General features: G+C 43.3%; 1 protein-coding gene and 1 long non-coding RNA gene across 2 annotated transcripts in view; one reads left to right on the top strand and one right to left on the bottom strand.

Moving 5' to 3' along the window:
* The window catches only part of LOC131279666 (uncharacterized), a 51,375-nt gene extending 43,116 nt beyond the window's left edge, over positions 1-8,259 (top strand). The window contains exon 2 of the long non-coding RNA XR_009187055.1: positions 1,758-8,259. This is a non-coding gene — a long non-coding RNA (uncharacterized lncRNA). The remainder of the gene's footprint in view (positions 1-1,757) is intronic.
* ENPP6 (ectonucleotide pyrophosphatase/phosphodiesterase 6) overlaps positions 1-17,851 on the bottom strand; it is a 127,088-nt gene that overhangs the window by 30,682 nt on the left and 78,555 nt on the right. Inside the window, exon 3 of the mRNA XM_004481745.3 lies at positions 7,897-8,008. Coding sequence (XP_004481802.2) covers positions 7,897-8,008 — 112 coding nt within the window. The remainder of the gene's footprint in view (positions 1-7,896; positions 8,009-17,851) is intronic.

Here is a 17,851-nt window from a genome sequence, read left to right as displayed (position 1 = left end):
CATTAAATTTTTTTTTTTACGATTTTTATTTTATTTATTCTCTCCCCTCCCCCCACAGCCCCAGTTGTCTGTTCTCCGTGTCCATTTGCTGCTTGTTCTTCTTTTTGTCCACTTCTGTTGTTGTCAGCGGCACAAGAACCCGTGTTTCTTTTTGTTGCGTCATCTTCTTGTGTCAACTCTCTGTTTCCACGGCACCATTCCTGGGCAGGCTGCGCTTTCTTTCGCGCTAGGCAGCTTTCCTTATGGGGCACACTCCTTGCCTGTGGGGCTCCCCTACGTGGGGACACCCCTGCGTGGCACGGCACTCCTTGCGTGCATCAGCACTGCATGTGGGCCAGCTCCACACGGGTCAAGGAGGCCCTGGGGTTTGAACCGCGGACCTCCCATGGGTAGACGGACGCCCTAACCACTGGGCCAAGTCCGCTTCCCGTGGAGCGTTATAAATGTCATTGGAATGTATAATAATGATAAGCAATAAATGACCGTGATGTTGGGTCAGGCATGACATTGTGGTCTTTTGCATCATCTTATTTAATTCTCACAACAGTCTGGTAAGATTGTCGTGAACAAATGGTTCAAGACAGGTGCCAGCATCAATGGCTAGGAAGAAATGGAACTTGGCTTCTAGCCCAGGTCTGCTGACCCCAAGACACTGGACATACCACTGATACTCTGAAAGAACCCAACGATCCCCCCAGATGGGAAAGCATTCTGTTAGCAGAGCTCTAGCTATCAGAAATGGTTCTTATTCTCATACAAGAATCCTACCAACCCCAAGAAAGCTGGGTGTGAGACCAGGCAAAGGCAGCACGGTAAAACTGAGTCGATTTCATTTTTTGATGTAGAGTACTCTGTCTGTGAGCTGGATATGCCCCCAAATTCTGGCAGGGCAGTGAAAGGTTTCCTCATAGAAAAGTGTTCATAGATAATGCAGAAGAAGAAATAGGCCGAATTAGGAGTTACGCAAGTCCTCTGAGACCTCTGGGACACATGCAAATCTCCCGACTCCAAAGCCAGGACACTTCTACTCTACAACCCAGGCCTTCAAACTCCACGGCCTCTCCGCTCACTGAATGTGGTGGTTCGGTTCCATAGAACGTTCTGCCCGGGCAGCTTCTTCATTGTGGTTGGACTTGCCAAGAGGGCAGACCCTTCCGTGATGTCGAAATCTTCCTGGGTATCCTGAGGTGCTTTTATTAACCGTTTTGAGAATATATTGGTTTCAAGTCAAGTGAAATTTCTACTCTAACATTCTTTTCTTTATAGAGCCTAACAAACTGGCTCTTCTTAATAAGCACTATCCCACCCTCCTCCACAATGTGGATTAGTTTGGGTTATTATTTAGGTGTTTCCCACAAATGGTATTATCATTATTCCTACTCACTAACGTGTGAATGACTGACCCTCACTCCCTCTGCATCTACAGACAGCAGAGAACAAAAGTCACTTCAGGGTCCCACAAGTGTGTCGGTGGTGGGTGGAAGTTAACACTAGATGATGGCATTTCCATACCTATCTCTAAACTTTTTAAGGCTGATGGTCCTCTTTCCACCACTACACTTAAATACAGTAGGAACTTCGGTAAAATCATTCCTTCAAACAAGACTCAGCGTTTAGCTGCTTTATGTTTTTTGCATCTTTACCATTCGATGTCCTGATTCACACAGCTATCGTCTGTTTTGGTGTCCACACTTCCAGGGTGGGGCTTTGTTTTAGTTTCCTGGTTGCTAAAACAAATGCATTGGCTTAAATCACAGGAATTCTTTGGCTCATGGTTCTGAGGCTGGGAGAAGCCCCAAATCAACATGTTATCCAGGCAGTGCTTCTCCCCGGAGGCGGGCGTTCTAGGGCTGGCCGCAGCGGTTCAATGCTCCTGAACTTTCCTGTCATACGGCAATACGATGGCAGCCTCAACCAGCTTCTCTGGATTCTGTTGACTCTGGCCTCTTCCCGTGGCTTCCTCTGTGAGTCTGGATTTCATTCTGCTTATAATGGACTCCAGCAACAGGATTGAGACCTATCCTGATTCCACTGGGCCACTCCTGGACTCAGGTAACCACATCGACAGGTCCTCTGTATAAGGGACTCATGCCCACAGGATGGGTGAAGATTCAGAATATGTTTTTCTGGGTGCATAGCTCCAAGCTATTTGTGGGGAAAACCCTGCGTGATACGGTGGCGCTTTACTACAGGGAAGAGCTCTCCCAAACGAGGTGTAGTGCTGCACTGAAGTTGAGTGAAATGCTTTAGGCCACTTCATGTTACACACTCCCTCTAAGGAGCAGCCACTGCTCTGGTTTCCTTCAGGCTGTTCACCATGTTCACAAATCCTCGTGTGATCAGAAGGCCAGTACGTAACACCCGTTTTACCTGACGGCTTTGTGGCAGAGAGCTGCCAGTCCCGGCTGCCGGGAACTCTGGATTTGGGACGTTTGCAATTCAGGGGTTACACTTGTGCCTTTTGGAAAGGTTTCTGTGTTGAACTTCCATTGATTCATGAGGGACCTGAGTCTTCGAGGGCCGCGCTCTCGCCTGTTTGGACAAATCTGTGTTGGCCAGCTGTTAGCCACACGGGTCTGGTCTCCATCACGAGTCAGCTCGTTTGTGACTGTGCGGGTGAGGAGCGCCGGGTGGAAGTGCCTGCAGATGTGGTATTGGCCATTTACAGACTCGGGGTCCAGGAGGCCGGCCAGGGGAACGTGAGGTCATCACCCCATTACCTGAGGGCTGCCAGGGGCCCCCGCGGCTTTACAGACCCCCAGGTCTCCCGTCCCCCAGGATTCTGTCCAGATTTCTTTCCAACGTAAAAAAGCTCATAATGTCACATCCATTTATTTTCCGTATTGAAGTTCATTGGCAAGAGGGAAGAATTAGGGAGAGAAAAATAGGGCAAGTTAATGGAAACGTTAAGGTTACTGACTCACAAGAAAAATGATCCAAAACTTGGAAATAAGGCCAAGAAAGGATGCCTGTACCTTCAGTGTCATACTGGAGCATTGTCTGCCGAGCTTGGATAAGGGTCACCAGGCTCCCCAAGGAAATATAACTTTTTTGTTTTTACCTTATCATTTGTTTCAGATTAGAGTCTAGGCTGCTGTCAAAGAGGCTGTTAACTCGTAGGAAACTGATAAGATGGAATATTTTTTTGTCTGATAGAGAAGGTACCCCAAAGGTTATGTATGGTTTGACTATGCTCTGCATCATTAGGCATTTTTCCATGTAACAATAATTGTATCCCATTGTTCCTTTCCTTCATTGATATATATATAATTTATATATTTATATTTTTATATGTCAGTTTCTCATATTCTCCTTTGACACAATTTTGTTATCCTGCTGATTCCCTCAGTAATAAATCAATTAAAACCTTGGTATAATTGTCATACAAACCTGAGTTGAACCCATGATAAAGTTCTAAACTGAAAACTGTGCTTTGACAGAGCATCAGAACCAGGAAGACCTGGGTTCAACCCATGATAAAGTTCTAAACTGAAAACTGTGCTTTGACAGAGCATCAGAACCAGGAAGACCTGGGTTCAAATTCGGGCTCCTCTTCCTCCTAAGCTGAACCACAAAATTCTCTCGAAGCCTCGATCTCCCCGTCTGAAACACCTGCTCGCCTTAGTGAGCTGAAGCTGTGCAGTGCTGGACGCACCGTTAACGGGTGGGGAGGAGGGGGAGGGAGAGAAAGCTTCTCCTTCCTCTTTCCTTCCAGGTACCGGTGATGGCCTTTGTGGTGAGGACATGCGCGGAGCAGGGAGGAGCAAACGCTCTCTACTGAGACGGCAGGATCGCGTCCCTGCCCCTCTCCCAGGTCTGCAGGGAGAAGAGAGGAGGGCGGGGGCGCTGGGCCTGCCCCCCAGGGCCGGGCGGAGCCCTCTCTCCACGTCTGTTCTCCGCTAGCACATCAGCCCGAGGCTCTGGGATCCCGGAGGAGCTCCTGGGAGCTGCTGTCCACAGCCTGACGCCTGACCATGGGCGGCCCCGTGGCCGCACCCAGCAGCCTGCCCGGTACCCGGCGGCGCCGTGGGGAGGCCGCGCTTCCCCTGCCTGGACACCCCTGGTAGCGGCCGCTGCCCGCGGCGGCTGGTCCCCTGCACCCCACCCACAGCTGAGGTCCTCCAGGCTCATTTCAGCTCCGGCGTCAGGCGTCTCTGCTGCCGGCTAAGCACGCATAGCCTGCAACAAGGCTTTCGGGAGCGGAGCCCAGTGGCGCCCAGACAAGGGGCAGTGGTGAGCGGGTGACGCCGGCGAGCCCCGGGCTGCGCGGCCGAAGGCGCCTGTCGCACCAGGGGTTGGCTTTGCACGTGGCCAGGCAGGCAAAACACCGGGCCTGCCGCAAGGCCACCGTTCACCCCGGCCGGTCCTGAGGCCCCGTGCCAGGGGCCCCCCAAAGAAGAACTGCAAAGAGGAGACCCAGCTTTAGGGCATCTTAGAGATGAGTGTAGACCAGAGTAGAAGACAGAAGGATTGACCTGGGAGTTTTCAGTCCCTGCAAACCCCGGAGAGGCCCCAGGACACGGGGTCCTAAGCCCCAGGGAAGGAGCAGCGCTGGCTCAGTCCTTTCAGCCGGTGAGCCTCCACGCGAGGCACTTAGTTGTCAGAGAATTGGTGGCCTTTGGTAAACAGTGGATTGCACCCACGTATTACAGTGAAGGTGAGAACAAAATGGGCCAATGGACTAAAAGCCCTTTGACACAGTGCTGGCTAAAAAACCCTAAACAAACAACAACAAAAGCGCATCGATTCTCTTCTCCTCTCTTCTACAGCAGAATTTTCTAAGTCATAGGAAGGGGTGAACAAGGGTATGACTTGGGTCAAGAAAGCTTTCTGAGTGGGGAGCAAATGTAGCTCCGTGGCTGAGCCCCTGCTCCCCATACACGAGGTCCTAAGTTCATTCCCGGTATTTCCTTAAAAGAAAAGCCTTATGAGGAAGGCAGGGCCTGGGCCAAATGTGGACGCTGGATCAGCCCTGTCCTAAAGGCCTTGTGTAGCTCCGTGGCTGAGCTGCACCCTTCGTTGAAACGCTGTCCCTGGTACGACTCCATGTCCAAGACCCTAGCTCCTGAACTGCCTCAGCCCACTTTCTGTCAGAGCCTGTCTATTCTGTGCCCTTCTCTCTGCTTCTGAAAGTGATAGCAAAGTGAACGCAGGGACTCTGTGAATGGCACTGACTGGGAGAACTGTGTGTGCACACGAGGGCGTCACGTGCCCCTGGGAGTGTGGATTGATCTGAACAGAAACCTAAAGGCAAACTGTGGAGTTCTTGACATGCTCTGCCAGGTGGGTCTCTCTGATGGAAAGATAAATAAGTATACACCACTGCCTAAACATACATACCAACAGAATTAATGATTCCTTTGAGCCACATGCCTGCATGGGCAAGCTGCCACATGCAACATGATCTAGATTTTTCTTGGCTGTCTTTATCACTCACCTCACTCCTAAGAAGACAGAGGTTAGATCATTCTTTTTAAGAGAAAGATGTTGACCCACAACTGTCAATCCTTTATTCTACCTTGTAAGAAAGTAATGAGACCTGAGCTAGTAATCTAGATTGATTGAAGGAGGTGCTTCCTGTATCTTTTGGGGGGGCCCTAAGCCATCTTACTGCCTTAGGCAGGCAGTATCATCCCGCCTATTAATCCTTTGTTTCTCCTCCTCCTCCTCCTCCTTCTTCCTCCTCCTTTCTTCTTTCTTTTTCCTTGTTCTTCTTTCTATCTCATTTCAAGCACTGAATAGTTGTAGAGCTGGTGGGTCACTATCTCTGCCCTAACTCCTCAACAGAGCTGCCGTCTTTGGCTCTTTGAAGACCCCGTGATACAATTGCAGTGGCCGGTTCTGTCCTTTCCAGGCCTTCTTCTCCCAATGCCAGAGGCACCATTTGCATTTTAGACTATGTGACTGTCACCTCCCCACCCCTCTTGGAGCTCAAGGCCAATTACACAGACTCCGGTGTGACCGGTGCTGAACTGGACAATGGGGCACCAAGTCGTCGCCCAGCCAGGCCACGTTCCTGGGCCTCCAGTCCTGTGCAACCTTGCTCTTTCCTGTCTAGGGTTCCCAGGGCCTTTTCTGAAACATGCACACACACCACCACCCACAACAAAACTCTTCCCATTTCTAAATGCTGTGGTCCCTTATAAATATATGATTCAATTCCCCCAATATTACATAGCTTGGCCATGTTGCTTGAATAGGAAAAAAAGAAAAAGAAAAACCTATTTACAGGGAACAGAGACCAACGCTCATTTGTGCAGCATTCTGGTGTCCTCAAGGAAGGGAAGTCTGTGTGGACGGGCCAGCCTGCAGGCCATCGGTGGCCTGAGTGTCTGTCTCATGGCTGCGTGTGCCACCTGTGACTCACTGCATGGTATGTGAGAGTCCATTAAAGCAAGAGGAATGTGAGCAAGATTTCCCTACATAACAGATTGTTGGGTTATTTGGAGATACTCGCATGGCATCTATGTTCCAGATTTTCATATTTGGTGTGGCAGTTGGCTGCAGGGATGGCGAGCATTTTGGGTATGTTGGAAACAACATTGTTTAGACATAGCTATTCCTAAATTTCAGCTCTGCTTATCTGCTGTGCACACTGCACTGTTTTACTTTGCTTGCACAAATTGGAGTGCAATACAATATTTCAGGCTTTCTTGTGTGTGGTTTTCCAGAACTTGTAGACAAGAAAAAGAAAGCAGAGTGGGTAGGAGGCAAGATCGCATAATGAACATGACTTATAAACCATGTGCTGGGGATTATTTATTTGAAGGGTTACTTTTCCCAGGCCTGTCCTTTCCAGCCCCCACCCAGAAAAAAAGTCTTAGGTTTCTCCAACTGGTTAATCAGAAGCTGAACCTTCATATACCCCAAAGAGGACCTTATATTGGATATTAGTGGAAGTGGAATCATCCCAAGAGCAGTAAAGAAGGGGATGTTGCTTTCTCCTTTCACATCTCTGTGGAGTGATTGCTGCTCCAGAGGATTGGGGGGGGCAATAATCTGGCCTATGATTTTTCAGCTCTACATCTACAGGTCAAGTTGTATGGTGGCTGGTGCGCAGTGCTTAGAGTGTGCTGGTTCTCAAGATCTGCCCAGATTGAAGTCAGGTTCTTTCTCTTGGGAGGATGAAGGTTTTGCCCTGGTCTTACTACCTGTCTTCTGCCCTGACCCCACCCAGGACACCATTCAGCAGCCAAGTGATTGGAATTCTAGCCCTGGAAACGTGAGAACCCCTTGACCTGCCTAGCCTTCTGGCTACTGATTCTAACTATGGCTCCTTACCTCATTCTCCATCCTGGTTTCCACTTCCAGTAATTGCAGAGACTGACTTAAGACTTTGTTCTGAATTATCGTGCCCATAGGTTTCTCTGACAGAGACTTTTTTGTGCTACTCAGGACAGCATCACTGATTCCTACAATTTTTCAAATTACATGTCATGGTTCCATATAGGAGTGAAAAAAAAAAAACAATGTTGTGTTCCGAAATACAATGTGCTTTGTATACCACCAAGAAGGGGATAGAGTAGGCAATTTCTCCCAAACTTATTTGACCACAGATGCTCCATTTTTGCCAAATACTTACTGTCTCCTGAGATGTAAGTGTTCTCCAGACCACGTTTAGAGAAAGGCTAGTGTTTGTGTTGCATCCCCATTGCCCACCAGCATAAGAAGGAAGTCCCGCACCCCTGGAAACTTTCTTGCTCTCACTTCAAAATTTCCAAAGAGTGCCCCAGCCTGACATTACTGGCTCACAATTATTCCCTGCCAGCAGTTAACAATAACCATTTGAGGTATTCACTCATTCTCCTGGACATTACTTCACCACACCAAGCCTTCTTAATTCACTTGAGCATTCATTATTGGTCTTGGAAACAAGAAAGAATTTGGGTCACTTACTTGAACGAGTCAAGAGCATCACTGACTGCATTGGCAAAATTGATATCCGTTGGAACATTTTTATATTCCAGGCAGTAAGTAGGTCTTACACCAAGAATTTCAACTTCACAGCCTAAGAAGGGAAAGACGGTGAATGGTTACTTTCTTCAGTAACTGAGGCAGGTTATGAACCTGTTGCAGGAAGCCCATACCATTAGTCAGAATAAAATGTTTGTTCATTTTCTTTAAAAGATATTACGTTATTGCTGATAGGTAGTTAACTGTAATTTTGTTTTTCTAGGGCAGAAGTACTCAAATGTCATTGTTTTGTAACCCTGGTATTCCATGACTGAGTCTATGTCTGAATAAAAACTGTAATTTTTGTAACCACTGAGTCTTTTAGTGTAGAACTTTGCTTATTCTAGAATCAGGTATTAGGTAATATTTAATTAAAGAATCATAAAAATAAACATTTCAATGTTTTGTGGTATTACAAAAAGCCTAATTGGACTTAGAGGTACTACACTAAGCATGCTTTAATGATACTGCACTAACTAAACACGCTTTAATAATCCTGAACTGAAACAAGGATTCAGAGCTCTGACCTTTCTTCTCTCAAAATGAAGTGAAAGAAGCAAAGGCATTTAGACCTCAGGGACTGCTATGGCCTCGGCTTCTCTGCTCAGGCCTTGGATGAGTACAAGTTGCTTCCCTGGGAAAGAGACACCCAGCCCTATAATCAGACTCTAAGCCCGTCTGCTTAAGTCAGTGGAACACACACCCATCAAGCACTTCTATGACCTAGTCCTTATGACCCTGCAGAGATGAGTCAGCCGGAGGGTCCATCCTGGAGCAATCCAGAGTCTCGCCTAGCATGAGCAGGCACACACAGAACCAGTGCAACACGCAGTTCTAACATGAGGTCTCACTTGCCGGGTAGAGCAGGGACTCGGAAAGGGGGCACTTACTACTTCAGGGACCGCTGCCTCCTGGAAGCCTTCCCTGGACTCCCACGTGGGGCTCAGCTTCACAGAGGGCATTTGCCCAGGGCTGAGGGGGATGGAGGAGGGTGAGTGAGAGCGGGGAAGCAAAGAGAGCAGCAGGAGCAGAGGCACAAGGGTGAGAAAACAGCACGCTGTGTGTGGAGAGCTGAAAGGAGAATGAAATGCCAGACCAGGGGTGTCGGGAGACCAGATGCTGCTCTTTCCTACAGCTCAGGGAAAATGATTTCAGGGGGGATTGAGTAAAAGTGGGGCGTGCAGGACGTGTGGGGAGAAGAGTCTGCCAGGAAGCACGGCGACCGCATTCCTGGGCACATCTGTGAGCCGGCCCGCCGGTCCACAAGCTAGCGCAGCAGGGTCGGCATCGGTCCCCTCACCTGCCGCGACCGAGGCTCCCCTGTGCTACCCTGTAGCCTGGGCTCAGTGAAGGCAGGGCTTTGTAAGACAGCTGAGAGAGGACTAGCCTAAAAGGCAGCAGAAAGAAAAAGAAGGGAATAAAAGGCAGCAGCTCTCTTTGCCAAGACCTGTGTACTGAGTGAGGCAAACAGATTGGAAGAGTCAGGAGCAAACTCTGCCCTGTGTCCTGGGGAAATATTCATCACTGTAGAAACCCTTGTGGGCGCTTGCTAGATCACAACACTTTCAATGCTGGTGTTTTATCTATTGAATGTGATTTGTGAATTCCTGTGGTTCTTTCAATACTGTTTTCCAACAATGTATGAGGAGCATATATAACCACTTGGTACTCAGCACCGAAACCCAAAAACAAATAAGGTGCCATCTGTCCTTCAAGGGATTAACCGTCTAATAAAAGGTGGGCAGGTGTCTGCTTCTGGCATCTTGACCCTGGCTATGAGAGTTTGTAAGTAATGGAATTTTGACCAGGGTTATGCAGGTAAAGTAAATGGCACCGCTTTTCCCCGCTTAGATTACACGTTTTTTCTTTATTAATTTTCATTTACAAACTCTATACCTGCCAAGCAAAAAACTACCTCTTCCCTATTCCTGGCAAACTCTAATTTCTGTCTCACTTTTTTTTTTTCCCTCACACTTGTTTAGTATTCAACATAAATATCAAACCACAAATTTTTTTTGGTATAATAGACAATAATTATGTTTGTTAATATTGTCTCCAAACATGTTCTAGTAATCTTTTTGTTGGATTAAAATGAGTCTGGGCTTAACATTGAATAGTGACACTTTACGTGAGAAATTTACCTTTGTCTCAAGTTAAGGTTGTATACAAACTACTTTTCATTGATTTAATTATTTGTGAGCTTCTATAGTAAATGTAGAACCAATATGTGATAAACTGGAATGGTTGCTACACTGTAATAGAGTTCTTTATTTTTAAAAAATAACTGTTAATTTTCATTTTAATTTAATTGAGGTCTGTGGCAGCTGCCCATCAAAGTTCAGGTTTAAAGCAGGAGAATTGAGAGAAATCCTCCCAAAGTACATGAAACTTCACAGAGTGCAATCTTGACTAGAGATCAGGTAGCGGTTAGAGGTATCTTCTGAGTTGCGGGAAGTTAGGGGCAAGATGAGAGAGAAAGAGACCCAAAATGTTAGCAGCAGAAATGTAAAGCATAGACTCCTCCTCTCGGCAAATTCCAAGCCCTGCTAAACGGGTATTCTTGAGCTTGCCCTCACGACATTTCAAACTAGTGGTAAATGATTAATTAAGTTTCAAAAGAAACTGAAATCCAGCTCAGCTACAGATTAGGTTGTTTTAGCCCCCACCCTTACATAAAAAGGGGCATGCCCTTTTCTGGAGAAAAACATTATTTGCTACATTCTCTACTGTCCTTTTGCAAACAATGGTCTGCGTATAGCAAATCACCATACATTCCAAGAAGCAGGGAAATGAGCCCTATAATTAAGAGAAAAAGGAATCAAATGAACCAAACCACAGTTATTGGCCAGATGACATAAATGTTGGCTAGAAAGAGCAAATATAAAATAATTCTTTAAAATATTATTGATTATTTAAAGTAAAGTGAATAACAATGTATTATGAATGTTTAACAATAGTAGAAGTAAAAAAATATGACAATGAGAATATAGAGACCATGGTATGGGTAAATAGTATGCTTAATGCCAATCATACATAATCACATCAAATGTAAATGGAATAAACACTATACTTAAAAAACAGGGATTGTCAGACACAAATACATGGCATCTAAAAGAGAAAAAATTCAAATGTGTAAATATACTGACTGGCTAAAAGGCAAGGGATGGGAAAAGTTATATCATGCACACTAACAATGCCTTAGTGTGGCTATATAGTAAGGTAAATTTCTATAAATCTACTCATCTTTTGCTGGTAGGAGCATAAAATGGTACAATCACTTTATAAAATTGCCCAGCCATTCTTTATGAAGTCTACCTCATGAATTATATACTTCTACCCTATGAACCAACAATACTTCCCCTTGGTATTTACCCAAAATAAATGAAAACATGTGACCACAAAAAACTTGTCCAATAAAGTTCATAGTAGCTTTATTCATAATAGTTCTAACAGGAAATAACCCAAATATCTATAAAGAGGAGCTGGAAAAATAAATTTTGGTATATTCATGCAATGAAATTCTATTCCACAATGAAAAAGAATAAATTATTGCTACATGCCACACAATGGATATATCTCAAAAACATTTTATTGAATAAAAGAAGTAAGACATAAAAGAGAATCTGTAGCATGATTCTATTTATATGAAGCCTGACAACAGATAAAACTAATCTTTGGTGAGAGAAATAAGGAAGTGTCTTCTTCTGGGGATAGGAGTGATTTGTTAGAAGGAGGAATGATGATGGAAATATTCTATATCTTGATTTAGATGATAGTTACACAGGTGTATGCAATTATGAAAATTCATGCACCTGTACTCTGTTGATCTATTATTTTACTGTATGTATATTATCTCAAAAATTAAAAAATCACTTAAGTATCTGTTATTTGCATAATATTTTATTAAGAGGTGACTATAGAATAAAGGTGATGATGTACAAAGATTAATAACAACAGTAACAACCTATTGTTGAATGGCTACTATGTACCAGGAGTTTATGCCCTCTACTTGGTAGAATTCTTACAAATTCTCTAAGATAGTGGGTATCACCTCCATTTTACACATGAGGAACTAAGTCAGAGAGGTGAAGAGGCTTGCCCATTGTCATAGTGCAAGTGCAAGGAAGATCTAAGATTTGAATCTAGTTCTATCTGATTGGAAAACTTTAGGTATTATTTTTAATGATAGCTGCACAATTTCAGACACACAAGGGCAGAATATATCTTTCCATACTCTTAAGATGCACTAAAGCTTAATGAGAACTATAGCAAAATAAAGAACCCAAGAATGAAAAAGATGGGGTTTTAAAATAAATACCAGCGAGCAATGAAAAAACAAAACACAGTTAAGGGCTGAAGTCTCTCTTCAGATCCCCACCATGCTGGTAGGGGACTGAAGTCTAATCTTCAGCCCCCTTCCATTGGGAGAGCTACCCAATAAACTCCTGCTTGCCTGCAAAAAAAAAAAAAAAAAAAAAAAAAACCACAACAGCAGCAAAAACACAGTTAAGTCTAAGTAATAATTACTAAAGTAGTTATGTAAAAAGTTTTTATTGAAAAAATTAGGAGCATATTTTTTAATACTAATGTAATTTTCTGGATCTAAAGTTCCAAATTATATCAACAAAAATTGGGGGAGAATATAGGGGAAGAAAGGGAAAACATCTTCATTGTCAATGAAGGGAAAGGATGGTCAACATATAATCTTTCATTCTTGACAATGATTTAAAAGATTTGAATATACAGAAGAAAAGTTGTATGCATGAGCATAACTTCCAATTCATCAAAGAAAGAAAAAAGCACATAGAAAAATTGATCAAATATCAAAATAAATGAAAAAGGAAAAAAGGAAACATCTAGGAAGCACCAATACTGAAAGCATAAAAAAGAGACCAAATATACTTATTACCAAAATAATGTGACTGGATTAAACTCTGGTCTTCAAGAGAGCCAAGTTTAAGCAAGGGGAAAAAAACACAACCGTAAACAATTCACAAAAGCCACTCTTGAACTAAAATGACCAGAAAGTTTAGACATAAAAGAATGGAAGAGAAAAAATACTCCTACCTGTCAAAGATAAACTTTTAAAATCAAGAAAACGAAACAGAATGTGGTATCAAAAACTTTCACAGCTACGAACCCACACAAATAATTACAAATGTAGAAGAACTTCCTGGAAGATGACAGAGTAGAAAAACATGGGACTCTCTTCTCTCCCAGAAAAATAACTAGAGAACAGGCGGAAACAGCCTGGGAAAACGTTCTAGGGTTTAGGACACCAGGGGAAGTTCGGACACTGCCCAGAAGAGAAAGAGGCAAAAAAGAACTACGATGGCAAAACTGCGAGTTAAAAGCTACAGATCTAGCTACAGCTGGTGTCCTCCCCGACCCTAAAGACACTGGAATTCTCAGGACTCGAGGCCCATGGCTACAGACAAAGGTGGCCGCAGGGAGCCACCTCCCCAGGAAAGGGGAGAGATGAAGACAGCCTAAGGCTGACTCAGTGCTTGACCCACTGACTGCGACAGCCGTGTCCCTCGAGCCCTTCCAGGCCCCTGGGGCTGCTCATTGTTTGCCTCGTGAGCCAGCTCAGGACTAAAGAGATCCAACCCTCTCAGTCTCCCTCTCTACTGACGAGAACTGGTTGTTGAGGACGCAGAGAGGAGTGCAATTATTTCCTACCCTGGAAAAAGGAGGGCTGCCAGCAAAGGTTGGAAAAGAAAGTTTGAGTTACGAGGTTCTTAGCCACTAGACAGAATCCTCTATCACTTTGGTCTGGTTGGTGTTGCAAGGAACACTCTCTGACCAGGTTTTGAACTGACAGCCATGCCGCATAACTCCCAGGAGGGTGAGGGACAGACAAGGAGGCCAAAACAACAAACGTACGTCGCCAAGCACGTTAGTGGTGGCTGCGAAGGGCTCCCTTCCTCCACCCACAAGGTATTAAGCTGGGGCAAAACACCTGGCTCACTGCAGCCGACGCAGAGGGGAGCAGGCGTCTACTTCCCTGTTGGCTGGTTCAAGGGAAAATCCACCAGGAAGAAATAACAGTCATGAGTGTCTCTGCATGTACCAGGTTGCCCCAAAATACACGAGACAAACTCTGGAAAAACCGAAGGGAGAAATAGGCATCTCTACAATAATAGTTGGAGACTTCAACCCAACACTCACATCGTTAGTAGAATAATTAGACAGAAGATCAAAAAGGAAACAGACCTTGATCAACGGGATAAACAAGCTAGATCTAAAAGACAGAGCACTGTCCCCAAACACAGCAGGTTATACTTTCCTCTCAAGTGCTCATGAAACTTTCTCCAGGATAGACCGGATAGACCACATGTTGTGTCGCAAAGCAGTTCTCAATAAATACAAAAAGACTGAAATTATACAAAGCACCTTCTCAGAGCATAGTGGAATGAAACTGGAAATCAATAATAGATGGGAAAGAGGTAAATTTACAAATATGTGCAGGCTGTACAACACACCCTTACACAATCAACAGGTCAAAGAAAACAATTTTAAGTGAAACTATTAATATATTGAGATAAATGAAAACAAGAAAAATACTTGTCAAAATTTATGGGATACAGCAAAAGCAGTGGGAAATTTAAATGCTTATATTAAAAAAGAAGAAAGTGCTAAACTCAGAGATCTAACTGAAGAATTGGAAAAAACTAGAAAAGAACAGCAAAGCATTCCCAAAGCAAGCAGAAGGAAAGAAATAAATGAAATTGAGAACCAAAAAAAAAACAACCCTTAGCTAGACTAACAAAGAATAAAAAAACAGATGCAAATAAATAAATCAGAAATGAAAGTGGGGGAGTTATGACTGACCCACAGAAATAAAAGGGACAATAAGAGAATATTATGAGAAACTGTGTGCCAACAAACTAGACAACTTAGATGAAATGGACACATTCCTAGAAATGCACAAACTACACTGATGTTACAAGAAATACAAGAACTTAACAAAACCAATCACATTTAAAGAGATAGACTCAGTCATTAAAAATCTCCCAACAAAGAAAAGTCCAGGACTAGATGTCTTCACAGGTGAATTCTGCCAAGCATTTTGAGAACAATGAACACCAATCCTGTTTAAACTCTTCCCAAAAAAAAATGCAGAGAAGGGAAAATTACCCAACACATTTTATGAAGCTAACATCACCCTAATATCAAAGCCAGATAAAGATACTACAAGAAAAGGAAATTACAGACTAATCTTTCTAATGAACATAGATGCAAAATTTTCAACAAAATACCTGGAAATAGAATCCAACAGCAAATCAAAAGATTTATACACCACAACCAAGTGGGATTTATTCCTGGTATGCAAGGGTGGTTCAACATAAGAAAATCAATTAATGTAATACTCCACATTAATAAATTGAAGGAAAAAAACCACATGACCATCTAGGTTGATGCAGAAAAGACATTTGACAAAATCCAGCATTCTTTCTTGATAAAAACACTTTGACAGATAGGAATAAAAGGAAAATTCCTCAATATGATCAAAGGCATATATGAAAAACTCAGAGCCAACATTGTACTCAATGGGAAAGGTTGAAAGCTTTCCCTCTAAGAGTGGGAGCAAGACAAGGACACCCACTGCCACCACTGTTACTCAACATTGTGCTATAAGTTCTAGCTAGGGCACTTAGACAAGAAAGAAAATAAAAGGCATATTTGGAAAAGATTCACAGATGACATGATCCTATATTTTGAAAATTCTGAAAAGTCTATGACAACGTTACTTGAGCTAATAAATGAGTTCAGGAAAGTGACAGGATGCAAGATCAATATGCAAAAATCAGTAATGTTTCTGTACAACTAGTATTGAACAATCTGAGGGGGAAATCAGAGGAAAAATTCCATTTATAATAGCAACAAAAAGACTCAAATACCTAGGAATCAACTTAACCAAACAAGTACAGGACCTATATGCAGAACACTAGAAAACAATGCTAAAAGAAATCAATAAAGATCTAAACAAATGGAGAGACATTCGATGTTCATGAACCAGAAGACTAAATATGCAAATATGTCAATCCTAACCAAACTGATTTATAGATTCAATGCAATATCAATCAAAATTCCAACAGCCTACTTTACAGAAATAGGAAAGGCAATTACCAAATTCATTTGGAAAGAAAGTGCACCCGAATGGCCAAAAGAATTATAAAAAAAAAAAAATGAAAGGAGCGATGAAGGAGGAATTTCACTGCCTGATTTGAAACATATTACAAAGCTAAGTGGTCAAAATAGCATAGTATTGGCATAAAGACAGAAACATCCATCAGTGGGATAGAATTGAGAGCACAGAAATAAGCCCTCACCTCTATGGCCACCTGGCTTTCAACAGGCCTAACTAACCTAAGCTAATGGACAAACCAGGCTCTTCAACCAATGGTGCCGGGAGAACTGAGTAGCCACAACCAAGACAGCGAAAGACAGCCCCCTAGCTCACTCCCTGTACACGAATCAACTCAAAATGGATCAAAGACCTAAAAGCCAGACCATAAATTACTAGAAGAAAATGTGGGAAAACATCTTCAAGATCTTGTGGTATAGGTGGTGGTTTCTTGGATCTTACACCTAAAGCACAAACCACAGAAGAAAAAATAGATAAATGAGGCCTCCTCAAAATTAAATACTTTTGCACCTCAAAGGACTTTGTCAAAAGGATGAAATGGCAGCCAACTCAATCAGAGAAAATATTTGGCAATCGCATATCTGATAAGGATTTAATATGCATAATATAAATAAAAAAGACAATTGACCCAATTAAAAATGGGCAAAAGACTTGAATAGACATTTGTTCAGAGAAGAAATAGGAATGGTGAAAAAGCACATGAAAAAATATTCAACATCACTAGCAATTAGGGTAATGCAAATCAAAACTACAATGAGATATCATTTCACACCTACTAGAATGGCCACTATTAAAAAGACAGAGAACTACAAGTGTTAGAGAGGATGTGGAGAGATAGGAACACTTATTCATTGCTGCTGGGAATGTAGAATGGTAAAGCCACTGTGGAGGACGGTTTAGCAACTCCCAAGGGATTTGAATACAGATCCGCCACACGACTAGGCAATACCACCACTGGTATACACCCAAAAGAACTGAGAGCAGTGACACGAACAGAATCTGCACCCCAATGTTTATAGCAGCATTATTCACAATTGCCAAAAGATGGAAACAACCCAGGTGTCCATCAACTGAAAAATGTATGAACAAACTATGGTTTATACACACAATGGAATATTATGCAGCTGTAAGAAGAAATAAAGTGGGAGGCAAACTTGGCCCAGCGGTTAGGACGTCCGTCTACCACATGGGAGGTCCGCGGTTCAAAGCCCGGGCCTCCTTGACCCGTGTGGAGCTGGCCCACCCTCAGTGCTGATGTGCGCAAGGGGTGTCCCCGCGTTGTAAGGAAAGTTGCCCAGCGCAAAAGAAAGTGCAGCCTGCCTAAGAATGGAGCTGCCCACACGGAGAGCTGACACAACAAGATGACGTAGCAAAAAGAAAACACAGATTCCCTTGCCGCTGACAACAACAGAAGCGGACAAAGACGACGCAGCAAATAGACACAGAACAGACAACCGGGGTGGGGGGGAGGGGAGATAAATAAATAAATAAATAAATCTTTAAAAAAAAAAGAAGAAATAAAGTGGTAATGCATAAGACAACATTGATGAATCTGGAGGACATTATGTTGAGTGAAGCAAGCCAGACACAAAATGACAGTTACATATGTTTGTGCTATTATGAATTAAATATATTGTATAATCTCATGGAGTTTTCTGGATGACCATCAGAAAATAGGTTATAGAATGGAAAGCTGAGGGTTAACTTCCAAAGAACTGGTGAAAGGGGTATGTGTTAATCTTTGGA

Source organism: Dasypus novemcinctus, chromosome 1 (assembly GCF_030445035.2).
Source record: "Dasypus novemcinctus isolate mDasNov1 chromosome 1, mDasNov1.1.hap2, whole genome shotgun sequence".
Taxonomy (NCBI): Eukaryota; Metazoa; Chordata; class Mammalia; order Cingulata; family Dasypodidae; genus Dasypus; species Dasypus novemcinctus.
Note: the sequence above shows the minus strand (reverse complement) of the source record. Positions and strands in the feature narration are given on the sequence as shown.